Source organism: Pleurodeles waltl, chromosome 11 (assembly GCF_031143425.1).
Source record: "Pleurodeles waltl isolate 20211129_DDA chromosome 11, aPleWal1.hap1.20221129, whole genome shotgun sequence".
Taxonomy (NCBI): domain Eukaryota; kingdom Metazoa; phylum Chordata; class Amphibia; order Caudata; family Salamandridae; genus Pleurodeles; species Pleurodeles waltl.
This window is the reverse complement of record NC_090450.1, coordinates 806,848,705-806,870,555: the sequence shown is the minus strand read 5'-3', so window position 1 is coordinate 806,870,555 and position 21,851 is coordinate 806,848,705. Positions and strand designations below refer to the sequence as shown.

Sequence of the window (21,851 nt, the reverse complement as noted above, 5' to 3'; positions counted from 1 at the left end):
ATGTTTAAAAGATACCTGTTCTTGAAGGTGGATTGCTGATTACCTGTTGTTTTGTTCAGCTGTACTTCTGCCCCCGTCATTGTTGTAAAGCTAGTGCTGTACAGCACCAAACTGACATAACAGATGTGCATGCTCTTCAGGGGCAATCATTAATTTACGAGTACAGATATTTATAGGCTACAAATGCCCTTCAAGAAGAAAATGTAGAAAGTGGCTCCTGTGCAGTTCACCAGAGGACAAATCAATTAAAGCAGTCATTTATTAAAGACATTTTTAAAAACGCTTGTGTAAGTGGACCAGAATGCAAAATTTGGAGGTCAGGACATTTGGTAGTTCATTTAATTATAGTTGCATCTTTTAGTATGATCAAGATATTAATGTGTTTGCTTTGTTGTGTGTTATTGTATTTTCTATGTAAGTGTTAATCAATCATCAAGTTTTTTTTTTTATTGTACAGTACCCAGAGGCTACTTGATGACTGATGGGTGCGTGATAAAATGTTTCAAATAAATAAATAATATAGACTCACTCTCCTCGCATGGCTATAGATCCCTCTCAATAGGTTGGTCAAAACTATGCCTGCCTCTTCTTCCGACACTATACGTAAACCTTTCTTCTTTGGTTAAACTTAGGCTGTCTTTCCAGGGGTGGATATAAACTTTTCTCTCAGAGTCCAATAATATTTTGTCCTAACGGTAGATTTAGATTCTTTTCATAGAGACAGATCTCACTCAGATGGATATAGTCCCTTCTTGAAAGAGTAGGTGTATGCATTCCTGCCTAGAGGAGATATCAACCTTTATCCCTGGTAGTAAATGTAGACTCTCTTCTCAGTGATAAATAGATACAAGTGTCTTTATACATCTCTTTCTGCATATGTGTATGTGCACAAGCCTGTGTGGATGTGTCTGTGTGTGTCTTAAGACCATATATCCCCAGATGATACATCTATCAGTCTTTTATGTAGACTCTTTTGACGTATCACACTGGATATAGGCATGGCCATGACCAGGAATCTTTCCTGTTGGTCATCGTCTGTTTGTGTTTGCATGATCCCTTTCTAAAACAAGTTACTACTGCATCATTTGCAAAAAAAATACAAAGCCCTTTTTTGAGTGCTGCCTAGAAGCAATGACTTCCAATGAGGGTGGTGGGGGGGGTTAATGAACCAAAGCCAGTCTGCGACGTTTTACTGTTATATATTCTGCATGTTAGAAAGAAAAAGGGAGTTCCCTGGTTATAAAGTTATGTTGTTTGATTTCCATGTGATATGTTTATTGGCAGGTGCAGATGATGGAATGTCAACACCATGAGCTTCTTCAGACACAGATGACTGCCTTAAGGAAGGAATTTGCCCAGGATGCGGGGCATCTTCTGAATGGGAAATCTCATTCTTACCATTACCTAACTGCTTCTTCTTCACCAGATGCCTCACAGAATAGTCATTCTAGTCCCCCTGTTAACGACTGCAAAGAAAGCATGAAGCTCACAGTGCAGGGGGAACTGATGGCCACACAAGATGTCTTGAGTTCAAGAAAGATGGACCTACGAGCAGACGAGGTAAAAACCTTCATGGATTCAGAACAAAGTACCTTGCCAAATAAACTAGATTCCATGGAAATTGTGGAGGTGCACCTACATAAAAAGGAGTTGCACTGCAGCCTGGACAACACTGAGTCCAACACGAATAGGCACTTGCTCCCACTGGGGGCCAATGATAATGAAACCTCACCACTTTCAACACAATGGTCTACAGGAAAAAAGCGGTTTGCAGGGCACTTGGTAACGAGAGAGGACAAACCAAAACTTCAGCGAACTGGATGATTATCAAGATATTAAAGTTTTCTACCATTTGGGAATGGTTTCAATTCCCAGATCTGGTTAGCACTTAATTATTCAAGATAGATGTAGAAGGGCATTTTCCACAGTGATCTGATCGTATTTGACTGATTTCATTAAGGCTGTTTCCGCCAACTGCTAGAGTAGAAAGTGCTTGGGCTAAAGAAAACTCGCCATAAAGAAAAGATATGTCACCTACATTGATGTAATTCTCTGTGGTAGGGTTTCTTTGTTGTCTCTACATTATGTATTTTTATATGTGTGCTAAGTCTTCTTTACGATTTGCATGGATTTCTCTTTCATAAAACAATGAAATCTGTGAGTCCTTCATCACCCCCATTCATCTGGGCATCTATCATGAACTGTCAATCAAATCTCAGTGACTATCACAACTGAATTTGAAAAGAAAGTGGTCGAATTTAGTCTTTAATCATGTCTAACATATCCAACTTTATCATTAAAAGGCCTGAAGGAATTAAATTAATAGTGATTAATAATTGTATTACTAAAGTTTTTAGTATCAAACTGGGCTTTCTCTTAGCACTGATAATTTATTTTGTGACACGCAACACCTCAAAAGTAACAGACCACTCCCTCAAAGGCCCCATTACAAAAACTGACCAAATTATTCTTAATGGTGTTTATGTTAAAGGCATATACTATGTTGTGAATTGGCATGGTGCACCTTATTCCCAGATATCTTTGCTTTCTTTAAATACATATTGTGCACCTGAGAACATTATAATGATGTAGGACATGAGTGTATCTCAGATATATAAGGCTCTGCTGAATAATGCCCTTGGTGGTATTTTTTTCCCAGTTTAGGGAGCGGACAGCTCAATCGAAGGTACCTGAGGGCATATAATTCTGTTAGCTGAACTGTTACTTTTTAAATACATCTTTGAATAAGCTGTGAACAAAGTCTTGGCTGGCTACATCAAAGGGACTTTGCCTTAATGGATAATATAGTTTCAAACAACTAAAGGGTTATCCATTTTCGTTTGAATCATAGAAAGAGGTAATTTCTATGATGCTAAAATCTCAAAAGATCCTCCTATACCTTGTAATTTATCCACGTATATCACCCAACTGCTTGAAAATAGGGAAATTGTTGTGACAAAATGGGAAAAAATATATATATACATGTTCGATGGCATGTGTAGCTGCAGATACACATGCTATGCACAGGTCCTCCCATCTAGGGCAAGTAGAGATCTGTATCTGCCGGTACCAAGGTGTCGATGATAGATGGTACTCGATTGAAAACAATACAGACAAATTTAGAGAGTTTGTAATATTTTTCCGACTCGAACAACCGGAGTGAAAAGAAACACATCCGAACCCGATGGCGGAAAGAAAACAGTCTAAGATGGAGTCAATGCCCATGCGCAATGTAGCCGAAAAGGAAGAGTCACTCGGTCCCGTGACTCGAAAAGACATCTTCGAAGAAAAACAACTTGTAACACTCCAAGCCCAACACTAGATGGCAGGACCTGTGCATAGCATGTGAATCTGCAGTGGAACATGCCACGAACAGATGTACACTGGGTAAGTGACATTTTCCATATAGATCATGATCTTGACTCGTGGTTTTCTTTTTTGGCAGTAGCCTGGCTAACAAGTAACAAAAAAACTTAGTTTAAAGAGTAACAGGTGTTTTAGAGTAAACAAAATAATTCAAAGTGTAGTATATGTAAACCTGTAACGTTTTCTCATTGAAGTGACTCCATATGTATGTTAATCGAATGTTAAGATGTGTATGGTAAGGCTCCAATATATCTCTGTAGTATGCTTTTAAGTTATCTTAAGAAGACGATAAAATGTCTCTGCTAACAACCCACATGATCTGTAACAATGTGCACAATCCATAAGGTGGTATCGCATGGTGGTCATATTAACCTCATTCAACATTTTCAAAAATAGCACACAGTGGGTGTCTTCCTATTGAGACAAAACAACCTTTGTGTGATTCCCCTGAGAAAAAGTAGTCCATCAAACAAAGCTAATGCATACCTACAAATATTGCAGTTGTTTTGCTGTTGAATGATAGGATTATATATAACATTACCATTTGTAACATACAGTCTAAAAGGAGCGTATTCTTTGTGCCTAGGAGCACACGTAGGTTTGAACGGATTATTTTGTTTTCCCAGATCTGGTGGTATGTTTGATACACACGTCGGATGAGCATTGATCATAACAATAAGTGTGAGGAAATGTGTTGTCTGCCTGTCTTTCACTTTTCTTCCCTTGAGGCACCATTTATGTGGGTAAATTCAAGACTTCAGTTCCCAGTACTTCTGCTATTACTGCTATTAAAAAGCGAGGCCCGACACTATAGGTTAATCCAAAATGAATCACTTAGTGAAGTTTACGTTTTTGCTTTGCACACTTTGATCTGGTCTTGTTTTTGAGAGAGAGTTCTTTGTACGTAGGATTCAAGTTCACCAGGTTGTGTCCATAAAAATGTAAAGCATTCTTGATGAGCAATTATACCAAAATGTAATGCACTGTGGATGGTCTGTGGCCTTTAAATCTTGGCTTTGCAATGCCTTGGACTCTCAATATAAGCCAATCTCCTTAAGCTGAAATTTAAGTTTTAAAAATGTCTGCTGCCCGATGTTCTGTAACAACGTTGACATGCAACTAAAAGTTCAAATTATTTAACCTTCAGTAATTTAGAAAAATCTAATAATTTCAAAAAGTCTGCAGACTTTAATGACACCACGCAGTATTTGTTGTACTGACAATAATGGGTAATAGGCATCTCTGCAAACTGTTGTATTCTGATTCGTGTTAATGTTGTGCAGCGCAACAAAATTCAAATCATTGATCAGTGGCCGTGGAATTCTGTGTTTTAAGTGACTGCAACATCCAGTTGAATTCCTCTATTGCACAGCTTCATAACTGTTCTGCCTTAAATGAAGGTAAGTCTTTCTTTCATTTACTACACGACATGGAAGTGAGAGGAGAGTTTAAAGAGATAAACTAAGGGATCCTACAACACGTGGTGCTCATTCTAGGTGCATGATGTGAATGAAGTGTATAGGGATTTTTGAAGTTCTCATATATTCTAATGGTCCCTGTCAGCCAGTGTGCTGGAGCCACAAGGCATACAGGGGTTACTGTGACCAATTGTTGGAATTAGATTATTTTACTTCCGACACCCTTCAGCTGATCCATAATGCAATCCAACTATTGAGCACCACGTGCAACCCTTCAGCTGTTGACTTTCAGTGTGGCATGACGACCGTTAAAACAAGGTTAAAAAGGGGGAAGATGTCTTCACACAACAAATCTATAAGACTGATGTGGTTAACTCCTCAGGTTGTGGTCAAGAACTGCCTCTGCACTTCAGAAGGAACTGCTGTCTCCAGTGAACATTCACAGTTTTCACATAATGCATCAGACAACATATTCATAAACATATTCGGGTAAAGGGTCGGGTCAAATGTGCTTGATTCCTCCTGAGTAACCTGAAGCTAATACAGTTGGATTTAAAGGTTCTGTGAATTGCCCCACCATTTATCCCAGATTTGGACATGCTTTTTTAGACATCCGCGGGCTCAGTAAATGGACTCCTCAGTCGTGGCACAGGGGTTCATTCCTCATACCCATTTCCTCATTAAGGGTGCTGCCTCCGACCACCAATGTCTACCGATGTCCCATTCCTACAAGAATTATGATTCTGCATGCCCCGCCTCCTAAACGTGCGTGATAACCAGTAACATCGTTTTAGGAGTCACACAAATTTCCCGTCCAACCACCAGACAAAGCACTGGCAATCTCCTGTCAGTATTTTGCATTTACTTTTTTTTTAAAATATATTTTTATTACATTTTTGCTTTAATTCTGTTTCCAACATTTACTAGTCACATTATATAGGTATAATAAATCAGTAACGTTGCTGATACACAGTTTAACACATTAACTTAACAACTTAACTGAGGTCATTATCGCGCATTAAATGAGGAGTACAGAATTGGTTCCTAATCAGTCGCTCGCCAAGATGTGAATATGGGCACTTTTCCACTACATCAGGTATATACTCTTGTGAAACTGGCGCCTATGCGCTGCGTGGGGGAAGATCTAGAGCGGAGGAGATGTGCGTGTTGAGTGTGGGGTATATAACTTGCGTTATGATGTGGAACCACGGCTCTTCTGTGGGCGATCGTTATGGATCACCCTTGGCATACTTTCAGGCGCAGGGAGGTGCCAATCATTCCGGTGATTCTCATTTAAAGAGTCCCTAGTTGGGCAGGGTGGAAAGCCGTCAGGGCTGACTACTATTTGCAGTTATTCGAGTGCATTAGTTTAAGGCGGTTTCTCGTCGCTTTTGGCGTCTAGTCTATCTACCAGGATCTCCCACGCCTCACTGCCCGTCTGCCGGGGTCCCATTTTTGTGTTCCTTAGCACCATCAACTCTGCGCTGGCCCATCTTAGTGTCGTACTGTGCCAGGAAATCAGGTCTGGGGCGGTGGCCGACTTCCAGTTCATTGCTATCAATCTCTTGTACATTACGAAAGCTAGATCAATAAACTTATGTAGGTGCTTGTGCTTTTTGTCTCTATTTCTCAGGCCTAATAAACATGATTTAGGCTCTACTGTGAGTGCCAGGCCCGTCAATTCAGATACCTTTTCCACTATTGCGCTCCACTTTACACGCACTAGAGGGCAGTCCCATACCATGTGGTAGAAATGTGCCAGCGGGGCTCGGCATCTTGGGCAAGCTGGGTCCGAGGTAGGGAACATACTTTTAATCCTGGCTGGAGAGAGGTACGTTTGGTGTAGATAATTTAGTTGTGTATATCTGAACCTAGGGTTTCTCGATACTCCCTTAGTGTGTAGTAGGGCACAAGGCCATTCCTCATGTGTGATCAGGAGTGGGAGCACCTCGTTCCACTTAGTTAGTGCCTTCCCCAGAACGGGTGCCGTTTCTTTATTCAGTGCTTTGTACAGGTTCGACACTATTTGCAGTTGGCCGTGGTATTGCAGCATATGGTGTACTGCAGTGGAGGTCGTGGGTTCCTGTTCTCCCGAACCCCACATCTTCTTTATAGTATGGCATAGGGCATGGTATGTCATAAATTGCCCTGGGCTTACTGCTGTGATGTCGCGTATTTCTTCTAAGGTCATTAATTTCCCTTCCTCGAAGCAATCGCTGACCTTCTCAATGCCCGCATCTGCCCATACCGCCAAGGACCTTCCTCTGTCTCCTCCGGCCCAGCCCGGGAGGGCTCCTAGTTGCAGTAGAGGGGAGTAGGGGAGCGCGCGGCATCCACCCTGAATATACCTCTTCCAGCATGCATGCGCTACCTGCAGTTGTGGTTTGCCGGCTATTCCCTTAGGGGCTCCGGCCTCCATCCATGCGACCAGTGGTGTGCCACTCAGGTTGGCCAACGCCCCTGCCGACTCCGCTAATGTGGGTCTATGTATCCAGTCCAGCACCCATTGGAGCTGGGCTGCCACATAGTAACGCTCGAAGTTTGGGGCACCCATGCCTCCCTCGGCTACTGGGCGCTGTAGTGTGGCGAGGGAAACGCGCCCTCTGCCTCCTGACCAGATGAGTTGCAGCAGTGCACTGTTTAGTTCACGAAAAAAGCTCTTGGGGACTAGGAGTAGCAACGCAGAGAAATAATATAGGAGCCGGGGGAGTATCAGCATATTTGCTATTGCAACTCTGCCCATTGGTGACAATGGCAACTTGCCCCAGAAGCGAAGTGATCCCTTAATGGAGGCAAGTGCTCTCCCCAGGTTACCGTCTCTGAGGTCCTCCGGTTTATGGTATATTTGGACCCCCAGGTATTTAAATGAGTCAAAGCACCATCTCAGGCGCCCGAACAGGGTTGTAGCTCGGTTTGACAGTGTCCGTGTGGCAAGGGGAAATACGCACGATTTTTCCCAGTTTACTACCAGTCCGGACATTGTGCCGAACTCGGCAAGGAGTGTCATTACTGATGGTATTGTCTTGCTTCCGTTACGAAGGTATATTAAGGCATCGTCTGCGTACAGAGATATTATGTGTTTCGTCCCGTTCCTTAGTATGCCCCATTCCTCCTCCCTCGATCTCAGGCGAGCGGCCAGGGGTTCCATGGCAATAGCAAATAGCAGAAGGGATAGGGGGCATCCCTGCCTAGTGCCTCTTGCAATCGGGAAACTTTCGGATACCGTTCCGCCCGTTCTGACCCTTGCTCGTGGCCCGGAGTACAATGTCTGCACCCATTGTATACATTTTGGGCCAATTCCCATTTCCCGCATGGTATCGAATAGGAAATCCCACAACAAAGTGTCAAAAGCTTTTTCTATGTCCAATGATAGTACCATTTCGTCATGCGCCCCTGTGGGGGTGCTTCCCATCACTCCCAGTAGTCGGCGAGTGTTTAGGAATGTATTTCGTTTGGGAATGAAGCCGTTTTGATCCTCGTGTATCAGTGTGTGGATGACAGGGGCAAGCCTGTTGGACAATATTTTGCCCAGAATTTTACAGTCGGTGTTTAATAGTGATAGTGGTCTATATGATTTGACATCTGTGGGGTCCCGTCCCTGTTTGGGCAGGACCGCTATCACTGCTTCTCTCTGTGTGGGGGGCAGTGCCTTGTGTCTCCAGGCCTCTTCGTATACTTTTAATAGATGGGACTTCAGGAGGACCGAATATTTCGCATAGTATTCCATTGGGAGGCCGTCCATACCTGGTGCCTTGTTTCTTGGCATTTGTGTTAATGCGGCTTCTAGTTCCGCAGTGCTCAGTGGGGCTTCTAGTGCTTTGGCGTGTTCCTGAGATAGTTGTTTTAAATGAGCGCCAGTTAGGAAAGTTACAAGCTGACCTGGTGTATAATCCTTGCGTTTAGTGTATAGGTGCGTGTAGTAGTCCCTGAACACCCTGTTTATATCTGCTTGCGTGGAGACCCACTCATTATTGTCTAGTTTTATAGTCCCTATTGGGGTATGTTGCTGGGTTCCGTTTAGGAGCCAAGCCAGCAGTCTGCCCGACCTGTCCCCCTCAGATTGTTGGCGCATTAAATGATACTTATAATCATGTTTGCGGAGGCGGGAGTCCGCTTCATTGTATTTTATGCGTGTTTCTTTTAGTGTGGCGTATGGTGCTTCATTACCGGCTATCGCCACTTCGAGTGTTCTCAGTTCCTTCTCCAGTTTGCTTATCTCCGAGTGTAGGGCGCGTCTGACTCCCCAAGTGGATGCCATGCAGAACCCTCTTACCACCGCCTTGTGTGCCTCCCATTCTGCTGCTCTTGTATTTGCAGAGTCAGAGTTTACTTCCCAGTAATGCTTTAGTGCTGTGCCTAGTCCCTCTGCATAGGCCTGGTCTTGGAGCGCTCCTGGCTGCAACCGCCATGTAGAAATTACCTGGCGGGTCGCACCCCAACCCAGGGTTATTTTGAGTGGGGAGTGGTCCGACAGTGTCGTAGCTAAATATTCTGACACCTTCGTCAGCGCGCATATGTCAGTGGTGCCCCAGAATATATCTATTCTTGTGTGCAGCTTGTGTGGCACAGAATAAAATGAGTATTCTCTGACTGGGGTGTTGTATTCGCCAGAGGTCATGGAGTCTCATGTCGTCCGCCCATTTCTGTAGTGGGTTCTTGGTGTTTCTGGATATTACTGCTGATTTAGGAGGGGCTGATCTGTCCAACTCTACGTCAGGAAGACAATTGAAGTCACCCCCCCATATGGTGGGCGCTGCTGGGTTGTCTAGTAATGCCAGGGTGAGCGACTCCAAGAATCTCGCCTGCGCATTGTTGGGTGCGTATATCCCTATGAGAGCTAATTGTCTCCCATCTAGGTGGCCTTCCACTATCACATACCTGCCCCCTGTGTCAATCTTGTGCGTGGTTCTGGCAAACGGGACACCTCTTGCTATCCAGATCAACACCCCCCTGGCATACGCTGAGTGTGTTGTGCCTGTGACCTGCCCGCCCCATTTCGTCTGAATCTCTTGTAATTCATCTTCCATTAAGTGTGTTTCTTGTAGGATAGCTATGTGGGCCTTTAGGCGCTTGAGGCGTGCATGCACTTGCGCTCGCTTGCTCGGTGTGGACATTCCCCTTACATTCTATGTAATTATCTCATATTGTTGTGCGTGTGCAATGGTTTGTTGAGCCATGTTTCCCTGTGTGGTGTCGTGTTCATTTGCTCCCTCTTGGGCCCTATTTCCGTCCAGCTGTCTGCGCATTTTACTAGGTCTTTGTCTGAGGCTGGCGAGCGCGTTAGTGTACCCTGCTGGCAGTGTTGACCTCGTCTAACCCCTTTAACTCCCGCTAACCCACCGGCCCTGTTTACTAATTCCTCTAACTGATTGCTACCACTCAAACTTAAAGAAAAAAGGAAAAAAAGTAATAGAAGAGCCCCATCTTTGTTGTTTGGTGGGGTCAGTATCCGTTCGGACACTCGTGGGGGGGGGCACTCATTCGGGACGGGTGTGTCACCTATGCGGAGCACACACCCTTCCTCAGACCTGGTCTGTGAATGTGCACGTGCATTGGCGTGAGCACCCCTGGGAGGGCCCTCTCATTTATCCATCCCCCCCCCTTTGCCACCTATTGCGCTTATACCCCTATGATCACTGGTGAACAGTTTAAAAATATACTTTTCGGAGCCAATGCGGTTTGTGTTACGATTCCTGCTTTAGCCGCTTCGGGATTCTGGACTCCTAGTATCCTGTCCGGTTTCTGACAGTCTCACTTTTACTGCATTGTTCAATTCACAGTTCGTCTGCTGTTCTTGGAGTGACATCTGGGCCCCTGAGCGCTTCCGTGATTGTTAAGGTTGAGTTGGTCGATTCCGAGTCTGATGCAGATGTAGGGGTCGTGCGGAGTGTCTCAAAGGGGTTTTGCATGAGTATCGGAGTTTCTTTTAGTATTCTCGCTCTTTCTTCTGCCGCCTGCTTCTCAGTGGGCTGGCCCCTTGAGCGTCTCTTGCTGCGTTTCCTCGTTGCGGTGGTGGTCCATTCCTCCTCCTCGGGTGCACCCTCGTTTGATTGCGCGATGCCTTTGGCGTGCATCCATGTCCAGGCATCTTCTGGGGATGCGAACATATGCGTGCGGTCATCTAAGCTCACCCTCAATTTAGCTGGAAAGAGGAGAGCGTACTTAATGTTGTGCTCCCGGAGTCGTTGTTTGATTTTCACGAAAGAGTTCCGCTTGTTCTGTACTTCTTGAGTGAAGTCCGGGTATGCGTGGATCACTGCATCCTCGAATTGAAATGGACCTTTATTGCGGAAACGCTGTAGTATCAGGTCGCGATCCCGGTAGTTCAGGAGTCTCACTATTAGAGATCTAGGAGGCTGACCTGGGAGTGGAGGTCTGCCCGGGATTCTATTTGCTCGTTCTACCGAGAAGAACTTGGAGGGGGAGCCATTCAGTACCTCCTTGATTAGCCATTGCTCTGCTGTTAGTTCCGGGTTCTGTTCTAGGGGGAATTCCGGTATCCCCACTAGGCGAATATTGTTACGTCTGGATCTGCTTTCTGCTTCTTCGGCCCGTCTCCAAAGGATCTTTACTTCCGCGTCCAACCGTTGTATTTGTTTCTGATTATCTGTTACTGTTGGACCTGCCGCTGTTAGGGTGTCCTCCGTTGCTTTCACCCTCTCTGACAATTTCCGGTGGTCCACTCTAAGTAGATTTAAGTCTTGCGTTACTGCGTCTATCTTATATTCTAAGGAAGATTTAGTGTCCATTATAGCCTGTAATACTTTTTCGAATTGCGCCGAGTGCGTTTGGAGTGTGTTTTCGAGTGATTGCAAGGTTGTATTTTGCGGTTGTTCAGTGTGCGCCAGGCCCGGCGTATTTCGCTCCTGGTTCTTTGACGTCCTAGATTTCCCAGCCATTTTTTCACCTTGCGGACGTTGCGTTCGACCAGAGATGGAAGGACTGATTGGATATAATTTTCTGTGGCCGTGTGTTTTTGGGTGCGACTATGCTTCTTCCAGGATGTGGCGTCTTTTTTGCAGGGCTTTTTCGTTTACTGTGCGAGGCAGGCCCGAAGAGTGATGTGAGATGGCGCTATGACTCCTATGGCAATTATGAGAGGGGGGGGAATCTGCCCACCACTCCGGGGAGACCCCAGGCCCGCGGGGCACAAGATGTTGAGTGTGGGAGCTCCACGCCCCCTGTTAGGTGCCCCTCACGCTGTCCTCCTATGGGGGGGGGGGGGGAGTCCCAGGGAGGGCCACGCCGTCTGCGTGGGGCCACCTCCGTCCACTCACGATTTGAGGACAAGTCTCTGGGTGCACTCCTGCATGGAGGGAAAAAGGTGAAGAAAGGACCGTCCCCGCGCTGGGCACCCCCAGCCGGTCCCCGCTGGGGCCGGGTGCCGTCTCCCACAACCCCTGCGTACAGGAGGGGGGGGCGAGAAGGGGATGTGGCCGTCCACCTGTGGCAGGCGCGTCGCACTTCACCCCGGTCACCGGGGAGCGCCCCTTATGCAGTGGTCCACAATCACTGGGGCGGTCCCCCCTTTTCAGCCCGCGGCCCCCAGACCGAGCGCCGCAGGCCGGGTCACAACCCCAGCTCCATGCCACGAACCGTAGGTAGGGAGGGGGAGCGGTGCGGGGCAGTCGACAAAAGGAGGCCGAGGAAGTCCGCTCCAATGTAGTGCCACGCTTTGGCAGCGGGCGTGTCGTCGGGTCCACAGATGCCCCCCAAAAAGGGGGGGGGGGAGGGAGGGGAGGGAAGCCCCCTCTCTTTTGCTTGATTTTGCCGATCCTGCTCCCAGCAGGATCGGCCTGGGTTGAGGCGTGGAGCTCCTGCTCCGTTCGTTGCTTGGTAGGTAGGGTGGGGGAGGGGGGGAGCGGAGTGTCGCCCCCGGCAGCCAAAGGCCCAGGAGGGCCAGACCAGTGCTCGGACCCCCACGTTTCAGTCCCGGGGCTCCGAGACTTCCAGCCGCCGCAGCCCCCTCCTCACCTGTTCCCGTCCTTGGGATCGGGAGCCGCTTCGCCGGGCGCCTCCTTTGTGCCTCCGGATGTCCGCGATCGGGTTGACGTGGCTCCAGCCGCGCTCCGGCAGCAATTCGTGCGATCCTCGGGTCCAGGGCCGCCCCGGGGGCTGGCGCGTATCGCCCTTGTTGATGCGCCCTGCCTGGGGGTGCCCGCCAGGATTTATCGGCCAGGCCCGAGTCGGAGCTCCCTTCTCAAGCGTCCGACTCGGTCCCCATCTTGGCTCCGCCCCAGTATTTTGCATTTACATTCCCAGGTGATGTGAAAGTATGTGGAACTGGGATTTTCAAGCCAGAAATACTATGCAGGAGGCCAGCAATATACATTGCTCGTCTGGCAGGCTACCTTTTATTCTTCATTTTGTACACAATCAATATTGTAATTCCACTGTATCCGCAGTCAGCCTTGATTCATACACTCCTTACTTTCTCTACTACAAACACACCATGTATGCACATGTGTGTCATCCCCACACAACTGGAAAGAGTGAACGACCTGGTTTCACGGAACTAGCTGGCCAATTTAGAAAGGGGGGCAAGTAGGTAACTATCCTTTCACAGGTTACAGTTAAAAAGGTCTGTCAGTCCACATTAAATTATTGCTGCTACTACTGTGAGCCCAGTACTGCCTGGTGACATGAGATTACGGACACTATACATGATGTGCCCCTTCGGCTAAAAGATCCCCGCTCGGGTTGCATTTCATGTTACATTCCATCCTGAATGTACGTTTATGATTGTTGTATTCACTGGCAAAAGAAAGTGTCAAGAACACCAGCGTCTTGCCTCTTGGAAAGCGGCACATGGTCTAAGACTTGAGGATGGAGTATTCCCATCCCCAACGGAGTAGAAGATGGGAGGTGACTGATAGGGATCATTAGAAAACAGAAATTAGATAAAGCAACATTTGCATATCTACGACATAGTAAAGGTTCTGCTCTTCTTCCTACTACCACATCCACTAGGAGCTAAAGCAGACTGTATGATAAAGCATGAGACGTGTGGGGGAGGGTTTTATTCAGAAATCCCTACCTGCTCTGTTTCTATCACAGACTATCTACCTCATCTAGGGTACTGTATGTCACTTACGTAAGGTAAAATCTGGGATGGCCACTTTCATTAATTGGCTCATGGTTTCTTTCATCACTTTGAGAGCTGAAGACGTGATCTATGAAATTGAATTTATAGTCTTAGTGAAAATATTGATTTAATTACTGACTTTTTTAGAATGTTTGATGTAAATTGTTTCTGCCGGTTTCCCTAATACGTCAGAAGGGCAGACAGAAGTGCAGTAGGATAGATTGTTTTGTTTTTGTTTTGGTGATAAAACTTGCCTTGAAAAATATATGTTTATGTCTATGTTGTCAGTGAGCTGTTCTGTGTGAAAGTCGATAAATGTAATTGAACCTATAGCTTGCAAATTTTCCCCCCGCCATGCAAATTTTTTCATCAAATATTTACTGCAAATATAACATTGATATTATCAAAGATGTCATGAGTGCTGTAATGCTGTAATTTGGCAGAAAGGTAGCCCTTGGCCCAGAAAGCTCTCTTTTTCCTATTTGGTGTAAATCTGTTCAGTAGTTGTTGAGATATTAAAGGAAAACCAAATTTGTATATCGAGAGGCAACAAAACTTTGCGAACCCGCCCAATCTTGTGCAGAGATCCGATTGGCTCCGAACACTTCAACCGGGAAATGTTGGCAGCCATCTTGAGACTCGGAAAAACAAGCCTAAAAAGGAAAAGATGCAGTGTAGGTTTACCCTAAGCCCCTAGCCTTGGTCTAGAGGTCCCCCCAGAAACCCCCCTCCCACCCCCACCTGGGCTTAAAAGCATTTTTTTTAATTCACACAAAATTCATGAATATTTGCGAATTTCAGCGTGAATTTAAAAAACAAATAGCAAGCGCGGTCTCCTGTGCTTGCTTTTAATATTGCCCCTGGGTGGGCCAGGTCCTGGGGGCATTGCATAAATATGAAAGAGGGGCGTACGGGTCCACCTTCTAGGGCTTTAAAAAGCCCCCGGGACAATCACCTCCCTGGGCCAAAGTGTTAAAGTGTGTTGAGGGGGGCCACGTGGCACCCCCTCCAACAGCCCTTAAACTGCCACCAACCCATGGCAAAGTGAAATTTAAAATGTGTGAGGGGCCACGCAGTCACCCTGCAGCCCTGGGGACTGCCACCTCCCCGGGGCAAAGTGAATGTTAAAGTTTCCGGGTGCCCATGTGCCCCCCCCTGCAGCCCTCTGGACCGCCACCTCATTGGGGCTATGAACTATTATGTATGCATGGGGCACTGCCTCCTCCCAGGGGGCAATGAACTGTATTGTATGCAGGCGGGGCACGGGGCCCCGTCATGCCCCAGGGACCGCTACCTCCCCGGGGCAAATACAAATAAGGAAGGGGGGGCCGCATGGCCCCCTCTTGGAGCCATTTATGGCCCTGGAGACCACCATCTCCCAGGGCTGGCTCCTGCTACCTCCCGAGGTGCCCACCCTCCGGAGTTAACTATTTGCTTTTGCTTAGCAGAAGCAAACTAAACTCCACTTTCAGCTCCTTCCCCGCACGCTAACATGCGTATAGGGAAAGAGATGAAAACATTGCTCCTGTATGCAGGGTGCTGCTAAATTTAAGCAGCTCCCTGAGTGCAGGAGCAATGTCGGCTCCTGCAGGAGATAACAGCCGGTGGGACCGCAGGCACCTCAAGGCCCCCGCAGTCCTCCAGACGTAAAAAAAAACATTACCATGGCATCCTTTAAGCAGCTGTAGTGTAGGAGATGCACTATACATATACCCAACGAGGTAGCACTTACTAATTAGCAGTAGAAAGTACTCCAGTTGAGTAGACATTCTGCACAAAATGGTAGCTTCTTCTTGGATAAATACGCCGTGCAGGATTCATTCTCGCATGACGCTCATTTGACAGAAATCAAACCTCAACGGGAAGCATTTACAGATATAAGCAAATCAGGTGACCAAGTACAAAGTCCACTTCTGTAAAGTACTAGTCATCCTAATTTCTTGTGCATGGTCACGGCAAAGCAAGTGGTTTTTCGCTGCATTTCCACCTTGAAAAGTTATCTGTAGTAAGAAGAGTCCGACACTGCAGTATAGTTGGGTTCAAGATGTTTAATTGTAGAAACACAACCTAGTATTCATCCATTCAAGGGATAGGCCAGTAACTGAACTCCCTGGAATGTTACTACACTCACATTCTCCAAAGAATCTCTAAACCACATTATTTATTCAAAATATAACAATCCCTTCCCCTTCATCCTATAAACCAACTTGATAGAGAAAGGAACAGAACAAGAAATAAACTAAAACAGGGGCAAATAAAATAAAACAAATTAGAAACAGAAGAATTCAAAGCCTAACACAATCATTTAAAGAAACCGGAGACGTGTGTTCTCACACTAGACTTAGTAACCTCTATCTCTTCTTTTTCAGGTAAGTCCTGAGTTCATCGCATGTTCTCCCTTTGTTGCCCATTGCAACGAAAACTTGTATTAGAAGTCACATCATCTTCGGGTTCATCCTGGGTGTTCTCATTTGTGTTGTAAGTCACATCTTCCTTGTCTCTTTTATTCGCAACCAACATCGCTCCTAAACACCCTTCATCAACCTTCCTCTTACACACACCACCCCTCTGGTACAAAGTTACATTTCTAATATTCCATTTTTCACCTCCCTCCACTACAACATGAAATCTGCTGACTTAATACATGAACTGTTCCCTTAAATTTTGAGATACCACTTCTAGGGCCAGATGTAGGAAACACTTTGCGAGTCGCAAACGGCAAAATCTGCCGTTTGCGACTCGCAAATGCGTGTTTCCTATGCAGAAATGCATTTTGCGAGTCGTTACCGACTCGCAAAATGCATTTCCGAATCGCAAATAGGAAGGGGTGTTCCCTTCCTATTTGCGAGTCGCAGTGGTATGCAACTCCATTTGCGACCGCGTGGAGTCGCAGTTACCATCCACTTCAAGTGGATGGTAACCCACTTGCAAATTAGAAGGGGTCCCCATGGGACCCCTTCCAGTTTGAGACTGGACCCCCAAAATATTTTTTCAGGGCAGGGAGTGGTCCAAGGGACCACTCCCTGCCCTGAAAAAACTGAAACAAAAGGTTTCGGATTTTTTTGAAATGCAGCTCGTTTTCCCTTAGGGAAAACGGGCTACATTTAAAAAAAAAAAAATGCTTTATTGAAAAGGCAGGTCGCTAACATGGAGGCCTGCTGACGTCAGCAGGCCTCCATGTTAGCGAGTGCCTATACTCGCAATGGGGCCGCAAGTTGCGACCCACCTAATGAATATTCATGAGGTGGGTCATTGCGACCCCATTGCGAGTTGCAGATGGTGTCTGAGACACCATACTGCATAGCAATTTGCGACTTGCAAATTGCGAGTCGCAGGGACTCGCAATTTGCAAGTCGCAAATTGCTCTTTTCCTACATCTGGCCCTTAATTCTTCCAGATTTTATCTTGACCCAGTCTCCCACACTTATTCTATTCATTATTGATGTCCTCACGCTTCTTTCCCCACCAAACACAACCCACTCTTGAAGCCAAGAGGGAACTAATTTTGTACTCGTCGCACGCCCCCTCATCACCTGAAAGGGACACAAGTTGGAAGTACTGTGAAAAGTACTACGATAGGCCCACACCATATCAGAGATCACCTTCCTCACATTGCAAAGATTAGTTAACGCTAACTGAATAGCACTCTTGATTAACCTATTGGCCCTCTCCACTATACTATTGCCTTGTGGGTGATACAAAGAGGTCCTAGAATGCCTGACACCACAACGCCTCAAAAACAAAAGCATCTCATTAGAAGTTAACTGAGTACCATTATCTGTAATCAAAACCAAAGGGAATCCTTCCTTAGTGAAAATGTCCTCCAACACTTTTATCGCTGTGTTTGTGGTAATATCCCGCATAAATTTCACTATGACCCATCTTGAATGCACATTAACCACCACTGCAGCAAATCATGTTTCGACTGATAATTCAGAGATAGGTCCAATGAACTCCAGACAAATAGTATGCCAGGGTTTACCTGGATCTTCGATATGACCACAACTTCTCCCAACACCTACTTTTAACCTTTTGTCACTTTCCTTACATAATTCTCACATTTCAACCCAGTCTTTGACCTGTCCATCCAACCCTGGCCACCAGAACACCTCTTTTAACCTTCTACTTGTTAATCCTTTACCTAAATGGCCCTCGTACGCTAGATTAAACTATCTGAACCTCATTCCCTGAGGTGGTACATACTGATTGCTTCTCATTATGACACTGTCACCACAAATTACATTCACAATGGAGCGACTAGCTGTGTATGGCTATGCATGTAAGGGATGCACTGGGGCATCCCTCTTGATAAAGCACTGCACACAGTCTCTTTTTACACAGTCAACATGTTGCTCTATCTCAAGGATGTTTGCCTAGGGCATGACACAATAGGCATGACTGCATGACTTCAGTAGCATAGCTGGCCTGCATTTTAACTGGAATAAATCATGTTCTTTTTGGCTTTGGCTCCAGATTGGTGCCCCTACACTATCCATAGATCTTGTAAGCATTCCTCCCCGCTGGATGGAAACGATGTTTCGATACCTTGGGGTCTGGATCTACCACTTGGAGAGTGACATGAATGAGGACAAATTCATTAAAGCACAAGCCACACCATGTAGCTAAAATCCACTTCTGGAAGCGGTTTCCCTTAGCTACCAGGGGTTGGATAGCCTTATGTAGCATGACTGTTACCCCCGCTTGCTGTATTATTTGCAAATGTTCCTGTCTTTTCTGCCAGAAAATTATTTTGTTATCTTGATGGCATGCTGGGTGACCTCATTTGGAGCAACGACTGCCACAGGATCGCACTAGCTAATCTCCAAATGCCAGTCGGTTAGGTACACCCATCCTTTGAGAAATATTATCTTTCTGCTCAACTCCAGTGGTTCTCACTAGCTATCTGCCAGATCTCTCAATGACTCCTGCTCAAGCCAAGTTCCACTGTCACTGGGGGATCTTGCTCTGCTTTCTCCTTCCCAAGATCAAGGCAGTTGACACGTTGTCCCGACTTGTAACTATGGCTTGTAAATGCATTAACTGAAGCATTCAGCTCACCAAACACATTGTTCCATGCCTCTCCAGTCTTTTCCCAAGCACCAAGGAATTTCAGGGCTGCAGAATTATGATATTGGCACAAGGGTTCATATACACTCTTGGGGACAGCTTCCTAGATGGATATCTATTCTCTTTCGAGCAGCATGGAAAATGTCCATTCACAAGGGATAGTTTCTTGCCCACAGACAATTATTCCAGGCTTGTCACATCCATTGGAATATCACAGGTGAACACCCACAAACCTACGCTGTAACGAAAACTCCTTGAAATGGGGGTGGGTCGGCACATTATCACCTAGTTATAGAGAGCCCTACGAGAACACATAATGGTCTGCTTAACAGGCCTTCAGGGAGGTTTGGGAAACTGACGGTACGGCACTTCATGGTTTTGACTGGGCATCTGCCTTAGAATACCTGCGAAAAATATCTAGGAAGGCCCACTTTAAAAAATATTAAATTTTCCATTTTGCACAAGGCCTACTAACCTCAACAAACTCAATCAACACTTCCCAGATGCTACCTTTTCTGGCCAGGCTGTTGGTCTCCCCAAGCGGACCTACAACATATCGTATAGTCCTCCCCCCTTGGTACACTACTGGCAGGCTGAGCAGAACACAGTCACCACCATCACTATCTTTGGCAACCTTACCACTTGGGAGCCTTTCGTCCTTGGACTTTAAAAACCCACCTATAGAAACAAGGCCGCAGCCAGGCTTGCGGACCTTGGTTTACTTTCAGCTAAGCATGCACTAGCACTAAGGTGGCATTTAAGTCTGCCTCCCTCCACTGCAATGATGTAAACCTTATTTACTCACTGAGCTGAAGCTGATGCAAAGCATAGTCAGGGACGGCTCTCTTCACCCTTGACCTCTTACGCCTACACGTCAGCAGAGGACAATAAACATTTCACCAAAAACCGAAGACATCCCTATGTGCACTAGCCCATGCAAACACTACCAATGACCCTCTGTCTGCCCTTACTCAATCTTAGACCCTTATTTTCGCTTTTTTACTGTCTGACTTGACAGTGCTGCTGTAGTCAGGCAATTATCTGATCATCACTAGAGAGAAGCTTTGGGAGCCTGGTGTACATGTTTTGATTGGGCAGAAGGGGGTGTATTTCCACAAAAAAGTGCTAACCCTCCACACACACGTGATCATTTTGTTTATTTATCCAGCTGCCTGAGCTTCAATGGTCAGAGGCACATATTTGACACTGTAATGCTATTAGAATGTCTTAGATAACTATGGGCCACAGTCGCAAACGGGCCGATTCGTAGAATCACCTAGAAAAATGCTTTTTGGGATGTACAAAGCCCAAATTGCGAATTGGTAACTTGTTAGTGAATCGCAATTTGAGTTTCACGATTTAGTATTAGGAAGGGGCATGTTCAGGGAACCCCTTCCTAACACCAAATCTGAATGGCATGTATGATTGTTTTGTGACCATGAATGCAGTCGCAAAACGATCCAGTTAACACCAGTTTCAAATTGGTGTTAACCCATTTAGGACCCCTTTCCCTTTGTGAATGCATGCGAAAATATTTTTTCAGAGCAGGCAGTGGTCCCATAGATCACTGCCTACTTTTTCTTTTTCTTTTTGAAATGCATCCTGTTTTCCTCTAAGGAAACTGTCTGCATTTAAAAAAAACATGTCTGTGTGTGCTGGCCACAATGGAGTCGTAAAGTGCGACCTTCCTCATGATTATTAATGAGCTAGGTCATTTGCAACCCCATTGGGAATTGCTAAATGTGTCTGAGACACATTTGTGCATTTCATTTTGCGAGTCTCTAATTGTAATTTTGCAATGAATCACAATTAGAGACTCGCAAAATGAAATTGTCGTACATCTGGCTCTAGATTATTTATGGTGTTTTTCTCCGGCACCAGCACAGATGGGAGGAGGGCAATCATTAACCAACATGGATGTTTAGGTCTGGCTTGACACTGCAACTGTCACCCGACATTTTAACCTGAACCAACAGTAGTCTACAGTTTTTTGCTTCCACATAAATACATATTCATTCCCTTGCTATTTACTTGAAAGGCTTCACATTACCATACAAAATTCCTTTAAAGCCAGACCTATTGGCACTGCCAATACATCTTTTCTCTCTTCTCTTTTTGTAACTCCTTCTACGAAGACGATGCCCTTCACAATCCCAATCGTATTGGAGTGCTAACCCCCGCTCTCATGGCTCTCCAAGTGCCTATTTGCTGCAGTCGAACTCAGAGACATTGTTTATGATCACCTTATACATACCTACCTACTGTTTCCATCCACTGTTTATGAAAGCTTCACTCACTGATTGTATTACTTTTCCCCTTGGAACTCTACGGTTAAATTCAATGTACTGAATTACCACTGCTCGCTCAATATATACTGCAAAATAGGTATCATTAGCGCTATGCAATCTACATGTAAAAGAGTTTTTCTTCTCCAATTCGAATTTATATTAATAAAAAGATTTTGTAAAAAACGAAATCTGGGAAAAGAGCTTGACAACAAGCATCTACTGAACTCAGTAACGCTCTTCCTCTATACCGGAGGCTGACTAAAAATCAGTCATTTAAGAAGCAATTAAATAATCTGCTTTTTAAGTGTTAACTAAATGCATGGCATCTGCCAAAAAAAGCAGATGATCTGACCGCCTACCTGGTACTCCCTATCCCATTTAAAGGTGAGGAAGTGCATGATTTCTGATGGTGGACCCTCTAAAGGCAGAAACTCCTGAACCCACTGTGAATCCACCACTGGACTTACGGTTCACAGTGGCATCGCCCATTCTATTTAGCAATGGCTGAATGTCACTAGATTCCCCTGCCCAGATCACCATGTGTATTGCTTTTCACTTTAAGGTAAGAGGACACAATGCTAAAATAATTCCGCACTCTTAATCTGAATAATGAATTTATTAAGGCAA

General features: G+C 45.6%; 1 protein-coding gene and 1 long non-coding RNA gene across 3 annotated transcripts in view; one reads left to right on the top strand and one right to left on the bottom strand.

The window, feature by feature from the left end:
* Positions 1-2,336, top strand: part of LOC138266144 (uncharacterized) — a 149,185-nt gene extending 146,849 nt beyond the window's left edge. For both annotated transcript variants that reach the window (XM_069214581.1, XM_069214580.1), the window contains one exon: positions 1,285-2,336. In XM_069214581.1, coding sequence (XP_069070682.1) covers positions 1,285-1,824 — 540 coding nt within the window. In that variant the 3' untranslated portion in view covers positions 1,825-2,336. The remainder of the gene's footprint in view (positions 1-1,284) is intronic.
* LOC138266145 (uncharacterized) overlaps positions 1-21,851 on the bottom strand; it is an 89,194-nt gene that overhangs the window by 38,589 nt on the left and 28,754 nt on the right. The window lies entirely within an intron of this gene.